Source organism: Elgaria multicarinata, chromosome 18 (genome assembly GCF_023053635.1).
Source record: "Elgaria multicarinata webbii isolate HBS135686 ecotype San Diego chromosome 18, rElgMul1.1.pri, whole genome shotgun sequence".
NCBI lineage: Eukaryota > Metazoa > Chordata > Lepidosauria > Squamata > Anguidae > Elgaria > Elgaria multicarinata.
In genome coordinates this window covers 6,619,147-6,632,248 of record NC_086188.1, presented here as the reverse complement: position 1 = coordinate 6,632,248, position 13,102 = coordinate 6,619,147, and the positions used below count along the sequence as shown (strand labels likewise).

General features: G+C 47.2%; 1 protein-coding gene across 1 annotated transcript in view; it reads left to right on the top strand.

Moving 5' to 3' along the window:
* TMEM132D (transmembrane protein 132D) overlaps positions 1-5,175 on the top strand; it is a 95,882-nt gene extending 90,707 nt beyond the window's left edge. Inside the window, exon 6 of the mRNA XM_063143692.1 lies at positions 3,991-5,175. Within this exon, the coding sequence (XP_062999762.1) occupies positions 3,991-5,175 (1,185 nt within the window). The remainder of the gene's footprint in view (positions 1-3,990) is intronic.
* Positions 5,176-13,102: the final 7,927 nt, after the last annotated feature.

The window sequence follows — 13,102 nt, the reverse complement described above, 5'->3', positions numbered from 1 at the left end:
ATACAGCAGGTAATAAATCCGAGCTGATGCGTGGTTTGTGGTAACAGAACACAAAGTAAAATTTATTGAAATTTAACAAATTCAATTTAGATCAAACCTGCTTATTTTTATATTTAAAACAACAATCCCAAGTCCCTTAAAATCCTATCTCTTCTCACTCCTCACACACCAAACACTCTCATGAAGCACAAGCCAGACTAAAACTCCCAGACTAAAACTAAACCTCAAACTAACTCTCACAATCACCTCAGCCAACCCATTTAAACTCCTCCCTCCGCCCTTTCTCACCGCATCACTAGCCACACCCACTCAGTCAAACATTCCGTCCGCACTCACTATCTTCATTTATTTATTTATTTAAGGATTTTTATGCCGCCATTCAGCCAAAAAAGGCTCTCACGGCGGCTTACAAAAGTATTTCTTGACAGTCCCTGCCCACAGGCTTACAATCTAAAAGACATGACACAAAAGGAAAGGGGATTGGGAGGGAGGAGGAGGAGGGGGGAAAGGAAAGCAAACTCAGGCACTACAATCTTAGTTGGAAAGTTCAGCAGTTACAGGTGACAGCAGGAGGGAGGGGGCTCTGAGCTGGAGCTGGACCCAGGCCCGGTGGAGAGGTGCCTGGCTGCTGCTTCCTCCCTCACTGGTGGCCTCTGCAGAGACAGTTGGTAGCAGGAGGGAGGGGGCTCTGAGCTGGAGCTGGACCCAGGCCCGATGGAGAGGTGCCTGGCTGCTGCTTCCTCCCTCACTGGTGGCCTCTGCAGTGACAGTTGGTAGCAGGAGGGAGGGGGCTCTCAGCTGGAGCTGGTCCCAGGCACGGTGGAGAGGTGCCTGGCTGCTGCTTCCTCCCTCACTGGTGGCCTCTGCAGAGACAGTTGGTAGCAGATGGGAGGGGGCTCTGAGCTGGAGCTGGACCCAGGCACGGTGGAGAGGTGCCTGGCTGCTGCTTCCTCCCTCACTGGTGGCCTCTGCAGAGACAGTTGGTAGCAGGAGGGAGGGGGCTCTCAGCTGGAGCTGGACCCAGGCACGGTGAGATGAGATGCTCCACCCCTTAATAATTTTAGTTGCCCTTTTTCCAGCTCCATAATATCACTAGACATACAAACCCCAGACATTCCTAAGGGTATCACCACAGCCGTATTTGGCCCAAAGCTGCCAGTAGCTGACCTTAAATTTACATTTTCTTCCCCACCAAATCCTTCCATTAAATGCAGGGGTGTTTAACTTCAGGTGGGTGGATGCCCCTACTTTAGAACCCACCAAGGGTTACACACAGACACACACAAACACACAAACACATGCCACCCAAATTGCTGCAGTAGCAGCAAAAATCCTGTGATTTTGGAAGGAATCAAAGTGTGTTGTGGGGGGATGCCATATTCACAAGCAGAATGGTTCGTTGTTTTCCTTGCAAAGTTCGGGGGTTGCCCCCAGGGCAACTGCAAATTTGGCAGCGGTGGCATTCGGAAGCCTCAAACATGGCCGTGGTGGTCACATGCTTCCCACCACCTCGCCTGTATTGTAGCAAAACGTATCAACCATGTTAGGTTAAATTCCTGTGAACTAGAAAAGAGACACGTAGTCATTTCAGAGATTCTCTTTTATCTGGTCGGTGGGGGAAATTATCTACGGCTGCATCCTTGGTCGGGCAAGGAAAATGAGGTTTGCCTCGACACTCTTTGTAGAGTTTAGCAATCAAGTGACACGCGGCTAGAAAGCTGGGACAGACGGCTAATCTTTTGCTGACCTGGGGAGCTAACGGCACTACCTTGAAATGAGCTCAAAAAGCTGTTTTTGACGGCATGGAGTTTGGGCAAGCTGTTCATTTCCGTTTCTGAGAAATTGAGTCGTATTTGAATCTGTCCCGTGGATGTGTTGGGGGAGGGGCAGGAGGGGAGGATAAATAGAACCAGGTGACTGGTGAAAGTGTAGAAAAATAGCTCGGGGAGCTTGTAAATGACCCCTTCTCTGTGTATAAAGGGACACAATGGATTTGACAAAGGGGAGAAATGTCCAAGATGTCACTGGTTAGTACAGAGGAAGAACTTATTATTATTATTATTATTATTATTATTATTATTATTATTATTATTATTATTTGTATCCCACCTTTTGCCCAATGCTGGGCCTCAAGGCAGCCTCACAAAGTTTAGAATATACATGGGGGGGAGGGAAACAAAACCATAAACAATTAAAAAATACACAACACAATTATAAGACATTAACATAGATGGAGGGCTGGATTATTCTCCAAAGGCCTGCTGGAACAAACAAGTTTTAGCCTGCTTCCGAAAGCCCATCAAGGAGGGAGCCAGCCTAGCTTCCCCGGGAAGAGAGTTCCAGAGCAGCCACCAAGAAGGCCCTCTCCCATGTTCCCACCAAGCGTGCCTGTGAAGATGGTGGGACTGAAAGAAGGGCTTCTCCAGAAGATCTCAAAGCACGGGTCAGGCTCATAAGGGAGAATACGTTCTTTCAAATAACCTGGACCCGAACCATATAGAGCTTTATAGGATTCTTCTGGGATTAGCAGGGAGCCTGTCATGGTCCAGTGGGGGAGGGCCGCTTCCAATCCCCAAATGCTCCTCACCCCGTTGCTCCTTCTCTTTGCCATCATTGCTTGTTCACCTGCCATCTCTGAACAAGCAAGCCATGAGAAGTGAATAGAAGGGGCAGTGTCCTCAATAAGCGCTCCCCTCTCCTTCTGGAAACTGGTGCGGATCGGGCCCAGAGAAAGAAGCAACAGCAACAACAGTGAGGAAGAGAAGGGGGGACATTCAGAGAAAGCACTGCCCACTGAGTACACCCTGTCCTCAACCTGGAACCAGCCCTGAGGACTAGTGTGGTGAAGCGACCGCCACTTCATTTGCATAATTTCCCTGTTTGCGCAGAGAGCAGCCGTCACAAGTGGGAGTGGGGATTAGGTACAAGATGAGTGGTGAGACAGAGATTCATAAGGGAACACACACACACATACAACTTAATTTCTCTTCTCATACACACACTCACACAAACACACACACAGAGAGAGAGAGAGAATTCTACTATCTCCTTCGACTGCTAATGTAAACTAGGCCTGAAGCCTAGTTCAATCATGCCCTGCATGCAATGCGAGGAGACGTTGCATTTTAAGTGTGTTTTTAAAGAAATAATGTAATAAACGTGTGGGTTGGGGAGTCTCGTCCCCCCATCATTTGAACACAGAGCAGTAGTAAGTGATTCCAATCACCTGTGATGCTGTTTGACATGCCATTTATTAGTGTTTCAAAGCAGACTCTTGGGACCTCGGGGGAAAACTGGCTCTCTCTTAGCACTTCTGTAGAAAACAAATCTTATTACCAATGACTATTTAAAATGAGTCCTTAAAAAAAAAAAGGCTCAGTGAGGAATTAGATTTCTTCCCCAGCGATGGCTCTAGGCCAGTACTGTAGTTTCCTTGATCTGTCATCGAAGCCACTTGGAAGAGGGTTGTGGAAGAATGGATGTGTGTGTGTAATTCACTGAATTTCCTGCCGCTCCCAGAGAGTGACAACTGAGGAAGACGACTGAGGCTCTCCCACACTAGAGGCCTTCTAAAGGCAGCTGGACAACCATCTGTCAGGGATGCTTTAAGGTGGATTCCTGCATTGAGCAGGGGGTTGGACTCGATGGCCTTAGAGGCCCCTCCCAACCCTACTCAGGTTAATTCCATGAAGATCATAATGTGCATGTAGGTTCATCCTGGAGAGGTGCTCCATCAGGTATTGCAGGATGGAGAATAGACTACAACATTTGTTGCAAGTCCCACTTGTAGTAATGGGTGGTTGACTGTAGATCGTGCACCCTTTGAGTTCCACATAGAGTGACTCCATTATTATAGTCCACAGGGGAATGTAGCCAAAGATCCTCGGAATAACTTGTGCCGCAACCCTTTTCATCTCTCTGGATTCTGATTGTACCTAGAAAACAAACTCTGAAAGGTTTGTCCCATTTTGTTTTGTTTTTCCGTCCCAGGAAGCTGCTATCAGTTGCTGGATCCAGTTCAGCGATGGGGCAGTCATGCCCTTGGACATTTATGACGCCAAGGATTTCTCTTTGGTGGCCACATCTCTGGATGAGAAAGTGGTCTCTGTCCACCAGAGCCCGAAATTTAAATGGCCCCTCATCACCGCCGAGTCGGAAGGCCAGGGGCTGTTGGTAAGAGTGGAGATGGTAATCAGCGAATCCTGCCAGAAATCGAAAAGGAAGAGCGTTATGGCTGTTGGTACTGGGAATATCAAGGTCAAGTTTGGGCAGAACGATGCCAACCCCAACGCCAGCGACAGCAAGCGTGGAGGGGTCGGCATGCATCTGGAGAACCATGCCAGTGACCGACGTCAGAAGACAAGTCTGCAGGAGAGGTCTCGGCAAGATGGACCTTATTACACCTCGTCGATGGGCCAAGAGGAAACCAGAGGGGCCAGCACCCAGAAGTCCATCTTGAGTAAAAAAGAGGACCGTGAGAGTCTTTTGGATGATGACAGCCATATGCAGAACATCCCAATAGACTTCACCAGCTTCCCTGCACAGGTAGACCTGCCGAGAAGCAATGGAGACTCCGAAGAGGATGACCTTGAGGAGACTCCTCGGGGCCTGAGTGACTTGGAGATTGGGATGTATGCTTTGTTAGGTGTCTTCTGCTTGGCCATCTTGGTCTTCCTTATTAACTGTGTTACCTTTGCCTTGAAGTACAGGCACAAGCAGTCTCCCTTTGAAGAGCAAGAAGGCTTGAGCCATTCTCATGACTGGGTAGGGCTGAGCAATAGGACAGAGCTGCTGGAGAACCATCTCAACTTCTCCACACAGCAAGAGGAGTGCATTACAGCCATTGACCGAGGCATGGACTTGGAAGAGAGCAAATATCTCCTCACTGCCAATGCCCAGAAGAACCTCAATGGCCAAGTCTTCCGGCCCTCGGATTCTGCCCCCTTCCCGGAAGGGAAGGAGCAGAAGAATGAACAGACAGCCTCACCCACCTCCAAGCGGAAACGCGTCAAGTTCACCACCTTCACCACCATCTCTTCAGATGACGGCTGCCCCACCGTCAACTCCATCTTGACAAGCAGTGAGGATGATATCAAATGGGTTTGTCAAGACATGGACCTGGGGGAATGCAAAGAATTAAGGAACTATATGGAACGGCTACATGAAAATGCATAACAGTGCACCAGAAACCGGTTTTCTTTTCGTTCTTTTCTTTTCTTGTTTTTCCACTCACCTTTCTGCCTTTAATTTGGTGTACTGGGGCAAAAAAAACCCCCCAAAAACCACAGCCATTTGTGAAAAATCTAAATAGCAGATGGTTTGGTTTCAATGGAGCCATGAAAACCAGCCAGGTTGTGATAAAGATCCCAAGCAGCAGATATTATTTGTGCTCAGTGATTCTTAAGAAAGGTGTTTGGGAAGTATTCTGATGCAAGGCAACTTACATGGGAAAATAAAATTAAAAAAAAAAGCATTCTAATACGATGTTATTCTTTAAGCTTTCCCAGCAAATCAGTACAAAGTAGGAGATGCCAACACAAAGCTTGAATATTATGAAAGATACCCAGTTTTAATTCTTGGTATTGCAGGGCTGTGGTTCAAAGCTAGAGCTCAGGTGGGAATAAATGAAAGAGCAAAACGCAATGAGTCAACCAATGCCACGAGGAAGAGAGCATCCAAAGAAAACCCTCATTAAAAGGGCCGTCAAAACCAGGGACATTGCCTGAGCTGCTTTGGCTTCCGTGGCTACAGAACTCGGAGTGCCGAAGAATCAGAGAGAAAGTTTGATATGTATCTGTATTTGACGGGATGGTTTCCCAATTGGTTCATTTGCCTGTCATTTGATGAAAAAGACCCCTCTGCTCCCTTTGCCATGCTGCCATTTGCAATGAAAAAACAAAACTCTCTTTTTGAATAAATAAAATTGTATGTCTCTTTGTCACATTTAGACTATGCTCTTAAGCATGTTTTTCTTGGAATTGTCACAGGCTTCCTAGGTTGGGGAGTATGGGTGCCCAGTTGCTGGATCCCAGAATTATTAGTGACCCTTGCCAACTGAGAACCTAGGCTGCCATCTTGGATTTCTCTTGGTGCAGATTGTAGCCAGATCCAAGGTGTCGCTATCCTGCCTTAATAAAGAGTGAACCCCAGAATCCAGTGACAACACAAGAGATTCTGGAATGATTTATCCGTTTACTTACCCGACACCTTTGGTGGCAACACGTGGTCTTCTCCATGTGTTGGCTTACAATTCCCATCAGCTCTACATACCATAGCCAATGCTGAGTGATGATGGGAGATGAAGGCCAAAACATCTGGAAGGTGACACATTGCCCACACTTGCTCTATAACTCCCACACCGGCTTCCCTCTACCCAGGACAATCATGGGGTCTTCTTAGTCCAAACTGTCTATGGAGATCTCAACCAACCAACAAACTTGGAGTCAGCTCTGTTTGGCAGTAAATCCTCTTGAAACTGGTGGGAATATTTCTGAGCAGACATGCTTCCCTATAGCGAAGAGCTCTATTTACAATCCAGTCCTATGCCTGTCTTCTCAGAAGTAAATGCCCTTGACTTCAATGGGACCTATGCCCAGGTAAGTGTGGATTGCAGTTTAAGTATCCCCCCACTTTAAATACATTTATTCTAAAGCAAAAGGAATAACTATGGAAATGGTTTGAAACCGGACTCAGTACAGAAATTGTCATTTCAAATGCCAGTTTTACGAAGTCAGAGAATTGCAGGAAAAACAAACATAATCATGGATTTTATGCCTTGAAATCTGATTTTGGTACCCACACCCCATTAACTTTTATTTTTTCAGTGCAATCTCTGAATTCCCCAGAATCCCAAATGCAGAGTGGATTTATACATTCAGAATAATCAGATGGGACAACAATATTGAGACTATACCATTACGGACTGAAAGGAGAGGTGGCATGTTTGAATCTTTCTGGATTCCAGGTGTTTAGAAAATTAGTACATCTGGAAGAAAAGATACCTAAGAACATCAGAAGAGCCCTGCTGGATCAGACTGAGGGTCTGTCTAGTCCAGCACTCTGTTCACACAGTGGCCATCCAGCTGTCAATCAGGGACCAACAAAGCAGGACATGGTGCAACAGCGCCCCACCCCCACCCATGTTCCCCAGCAACTGGTGCACACAAGCTTCCTGCCTCTGATAATGAAGGTAGCACATAACCATCAGGGCTAGTAGCCATGGATAGCCTTCTCCTCCAGGAGTTTATCCAACCCTCTTTTAAAGCCATCCAGATTGGTGACCATCACTACATCTTGTGGTAGTGAGTTCCAGAGTTTAACTATGTGCTGTGTGAAGAAACATTTCCTTTTATTTGTCCTGAATCTCTTACTAATCAGCTTCATGGGATGACCCCGGGTTCTAGCATTTTGAGAGAGTGAGAAAAATGTCTCCCTGTCCATATTCCCCACTCCATGCATAATTTTGTACACCTCTATCATGTCTCCCCTTAACCTCTTTTTTCCCAAGGTAAACAATCCCAGCTGTTGTAACCTTTCCTCATAGGGGAGATGTTCTAGCCTCTTAATCATTTTAGTTGCCTCTTTCTGCACTTTTTCCAGTTCTATAATATCTTTTTAGAAGTGGTGACAGCCTAGCCCTCTCTTGGACAAGCTAGCTTTCTAACTCCAGGTTTTTTTTGTCATATAACATGTATGTATGTATGTATGTATGTATGTATACATTTGATACATATGCCAGTTGTCACTTGATGTTGCAACCATCAAGAGACGGATATGCATGTATGAACAAAGCTAAAGTGAGGTGGAGGAGTATATTTCATACTTTAAAAATACAGCCCTAGAGAACTTTCTATTTCTTCTAGAATGTATCTGCTTTCTCCCACTGAGCTACTGATAATCTGCCTTTTCTTTGGGGGATTATTCACCAAAGGAAAAATAATTGCTAGTTAATAATAATCTGCATTGATCCGGAAAATGAACTCGAAGGCAGCCAAAAGATTCAATTTGGGAACAAGAGTCATTTTTTTCCCCAGCAAGCCAACTATGAAGATGAATGGACTTCACCCACTCGCAGTGCGGCGGTAAGTAACTGCAGAAAATACTTTCACACTTCGTTTAGGTAATGGATGAAACGTGAATGGGGCAAAGCAGGGAACGGGCATTCAAGCAACGGGTTAAAATTGCAACGAGGGCTTTGATTGCAATAATCCTAGGGGTGGGAAAGGTAGGAGGGCGAAGGGTAGAGGGGACATTTGAGAATGTTGCTGCAACGTCATCTGCCCTACCATTGGACAAATATGAGATCCAACTACTGATGGCAGAATATCAACACTGCAGAAAACCAGCAATGGGCATCTATTTAATTCATTGTTGTATTTGAAGTGGTTTGGCCTGGCACTATTTCTTCGGGGGGGGGGGGGGGCATTTGAACAGAAGGGTCAACATTTTTTTTCCGGCAAGATTTGACGTACAGCACTGGTTCCTCTCCTAGGGTCCATTTGCACCTACCCTCATTTGATTCCTCATCGCTCGAGGCTGGCTCTGATGTGCGTGTTCATTGATGGATGGCCGCGTCGCTCGAGGACTGAGGAGAGGGACCAGAGCTCGGTAGTTGAGAAAGCACAAGGTTCCCGGTTCCATCTCCAGTTAAAAGGATCTCAAGTTGCAGTTGATGTGAAAGAGCCATGCCCGAGATTTCAGAAAGCCACTGCCTGTCATAGAGTGGATTATCCTGGCCTGGATCAGGGGTGCAGAACTTTATACCTGGGGACCAAGTCTGAGCTGTCTGAGGTCCGAATCTGGCCCTCCAGGGTTCCCCAGATGCCATGCCTCCTTTCCCTCGATCACCGTAGCTCAGTGGGTAGAGCATCTGTTTCGCATGCAGAAGATCTCGGGTTCAATCCCCCACATCTCCAGGTAGGGCTGGGAAAATTCCTGCCTGAAACTCTGTGGAGCTGCTGCCAGTCAGTGTTGACAATACCAGGCTAGATGGGCCTAGGGTCTGACTCAGTCTAATGCAGATTCCTATGTTTCTATGTACCAATCATTTGCTGATTTCCTTTAGTGCCATTTTCCCCCCATTCTAAAAGGGTTAGAGTGCATCTGGTATTTTGGCTCCTCCCCCTTTGGCATCAGCCCCACCCACTTCTGGAATGTCGTGACCAAGAGCTTCTTTGAAATGGAAGTTGTCCTTCAGGATGAAGGAGGGTTCAACGTCTCTGGTCTGGATGAACAAAGGGTCCGGCTTGGTGCAAGCACCTCCGTGTGCTCTGGATCTCCAGCCAAGTCTCTTTGGGAAGAGACTATAGTTCAGAGTTCGATCCTGGCCTGGATCAATGCTTGACATACAGAAGGTTCTAGATTCAAGCTCCAGCATCTGCAGTTGATGGGATCATGTAAGAAGAGCTGGGAGAAACCCTGAGATGTTGAAAAGTAGGAAATACTGGGTTAGTGCTTCTTCACACAGTGCGGAGTTAAACTGTGGAACTTCCTACCAATTGATGGCTACCATAGATCATAGAATCATAGAATAGTAGAGCTGGAAGGGGCCTACAAGGCCATCGAGTCCAACCCCCTGCTCAGTGCAGGAATCCACCCGAAAGCATCCCTGACAGATGGTTGTCCAGCTGCCTCTTGAATGCCTCTAGTGCGGGAGAGCCCACAACCTCCCTAGGTAACTGATTCCATTGTCGTACTGCTCTAACAGTCAGGAAGTTTTTCCTGATGTCCAGCTGGAATCTGGTTTCCTTTAACTTGAGCCCGTTATTCCGTGTCCTGCACTCTGGGAAGATCGAAAAGAGATCCTGGCCCTCCTCTGTGTGACAACCTTTCAAGTATTTGAAGAGTGCTATTATGTCTCCCCTCAATCTTCTCTTCTCCAGGCTAAACATGCCCAGTTCTTTCACTCTCTCTTCATAGGGCTTTGTTTCCAGACCCCTGATCATCCTGGTTGCCCTCCTCTGAACACGCTCCAGCTTGTCTGCATCCTTCTTTAATTGTGGAGCCCAGAACTGGACGCAATACTCTAGCCATACCAATCTGGATGGCTTTAGAAGTAGGCTAGATAAATTATTGGCGGAGAAGGGTATCAGTGGCTACTAGTCCAGATGGCTATGTGCTACCTCCAGTATCAGAGGCAGTGAGCCTATGTACGGCTGTTGCTGGGGAATATGGACAGGAGGGTGCTGTAGCATTCATTTCCTGCTTGTGGGTTCCTAGTCAACTGGTGGTTGACCACTGTGTGAACAGATTGCTAAACTAGATGGACCCTTGGTCTGAGCCAGCAGGGTTCTTCTTATGTTTTAGTCTGGCTAGGAGGGGTGCGAGGCATGTGGGAGGCAGACGCCACTGTGAAAGGGACCCGCGAAAATCCACGAGTGCCCAGTAACGAGCGTGCAATAAAACGCTCGCCTGGTGGAGCTTTCAGGATAGACAAAAGGAAGTGTAGGAAGACATAGTGATGGCCGATAATAAGAATGGCTTTCAATGGGGATTAGACAAATTCCTGGAGAAGGCTATCAATGGCGACCACTCATGGTGACTGTACATTAACTCTAGACTCAACGCCAGTATTCCTCTGAGTTATCAGTTGCGGAAGAACAATGGCAGGAGAAGGTGATTGCCTTTCGTCCACTTGGCTCCAGGCAACTACTCTCCTTTGGCCAGCTTACACACACACACACACACACACACACACTCCATGCTCTTCTCTTCTCCTTCTCCATTAATTACCCCATACAGCCGACTGTTATCCTTCATCCCATTCAGGTCCAATCAATACCTTTCCTCTTAGGACTTGGCATTCTTTCCCAGCTGCCCGTCAGCCACCCAAGGTCAGGCCTGCCCCTTTTCTCTCTGTTTCTTTTTAGCAAATGATATTAAGCTGCCATGATTCAACTCGAGAGGGGAGGAATCCTTATTGAGAACCTCACACTCTCTCTCACACATACCCTTTCATGTTTATTTGATTTACCTCCAAGCCTCTTTTCTTTTCTCCGTCACAATAGCTTTGAAGAAGCACTCGGTCCTGCATAATCCGCGAAAGCCTCGCCGAAGAACCAAATGGCCGATTTGGCTAAAGGCAAAGATCCTCGTCTCCACCCCACTACTGGCACAAGTCCCGATGTGGGGTGATAGCTCCGGTCCTGCTCTATAATAAACGGGTTTTAATTTTCTGTTCTCTTATACTCTGCTAGAGTTGTTATTGTGCTCCCCCGAGCTGGAAGGCTTCCGAATGCACAAGGTTTAAGACAGGATTGAAGGGGCTCGGGCTACGGAAAGTCAAGCATGCACTGACAGTTGTGGCTGCAAGAACAGTGGCTCAGGGGCAGAGTGCAGGTATGCCATTGTCGTGGCCCAAACGTTACGAAGACGCTTTCCAGGTTTCAACACAACTTTATTTGATAGAAAGGAATATACATTGCAACAGAGAAAAATGCGCTTCTCCCAAGGAGCACCTTTCTGCCCAATGCTGGGTGTACCAGCTGTTTTATTAGGAGTTTTGGTCATGTAGACATGAAGCAACTGAGCATGTCCAAAGTGCTTTTTTGACTCAATAGGAAATTTAGTCGACCACAGTTTTTTCTGTAGTTTCTGTGGTTAAGCTAGCTGTCCTGAAAGAGGAACATGCCTGACCGTCAGCCATTTCAAAGTTCACCCAGAGTGAGTATTATTTCCACACTGGGCACAAGATTTTTTTTTCCATGAACAGTTCAACTCCAGTACCATCATGGCTTCCCTTATGCCAAGATACGCCTAGGGCCACCACATCATGCAAACAGTTTAATCCCTGACATCACTGGGAAGCTACTCCCAGTCTGCACAGGCAGAAGTGACCTACATGAACCAATGCTCTGATTTTGTTTAAGGCAGTTTCTTATGTTGGTGTGGGTCGACAACCCAGTGGTGGAACACATGGATTGCATGCAAAAAGGTCACTAGCATCAAGCTTGGTTGAGAGAGAGACCCCGACCTGGAACCATGGAGAGTCATACTAGACGACACCGAGTGAGGTTGAATACTTTGACTTTGTAATGAGTCAGCTTCCCATTAGATGACTTGGGTCGTTTCTACACCAGCCTGGTGTAGAGGGAGGGAGGGGGAGAACCTCGTGATATCCTGATCGGGAGGTCCTCCCCTTAGTCCACATGCAGGTGCGACATCCCAGGATGAAGGAGGGTGGCGCACCCGCCATTTTTTAAAAAAGGAACTGAGCACATGTGCATTTCAATGAAAGGTAAGGTTTTGGTTTATTGGTTTGTTTTTAAAAAAAGGCCTGACCCCTCTCCCTCCCCCACCTCCGATTCCTCCTGGCCTGGTTCCTTCCCTCTACTGCTCCCTGCTACTCGTGGGGAGAAGGGAAGCAGCCCGGACGGGCGGCCTCACATCCCGCAGCCTCGGGACGATCCCGAGACCGTGGGAAAAATCGTTTTTCCCAGGGAGTATTTTTCCTGGGGAAAACCCACGGCTGTCCCATCCCCGGAAGTCCCTGTGCGTCATTTGGATGGACTCGGCTGTGACCAGCCCACATTTTTGGGCTGGTGTAGAAAGGGCCTTGGGCTGTAGCCCACTGGTTAGTTACATGATTCGCATGCAGAGGGTCCCAGGTTCAACCCCTGACACCTCCAGATTACGGACGTTGTTGAAGGAATCCTTTTGGGGGACGTGTGAACCCGCCAAGTGTGTGTGCAATGTCATTCCATTTTCTGTTGCATTTTCTTTCCTTGTCTCCCACTCTCATTCGGATGTGTGTTTTTAGACACTTCGCAGACTTCGACCTAGTTCAACCCCATCAGGATGTGTGTTTGTATATACTTTGCAAGCTTCAGCCTAGTTCAACCCCATCAGGATGTGTGATTTTAGCTACTTAGCAGGCTTTGGCCTAGTTCAACACCATTAAGATGTGTGTTTTCAGTTACTTAGTAGGTGTCAGCCTACTGCGTTATCATTAGGATGTGTGTTTTCAGTTCCTTAGCAGGCTTCGGCCCTGTTCTATTGATTTCCCACATGAGCGAGTCTTGAAATATCCACAGCTTCCATGCCCTTTCCTGAGATGTGCTTGACCTGGTCTCAACCAGCCTCCCTCTCAATCTGCGACCACAAA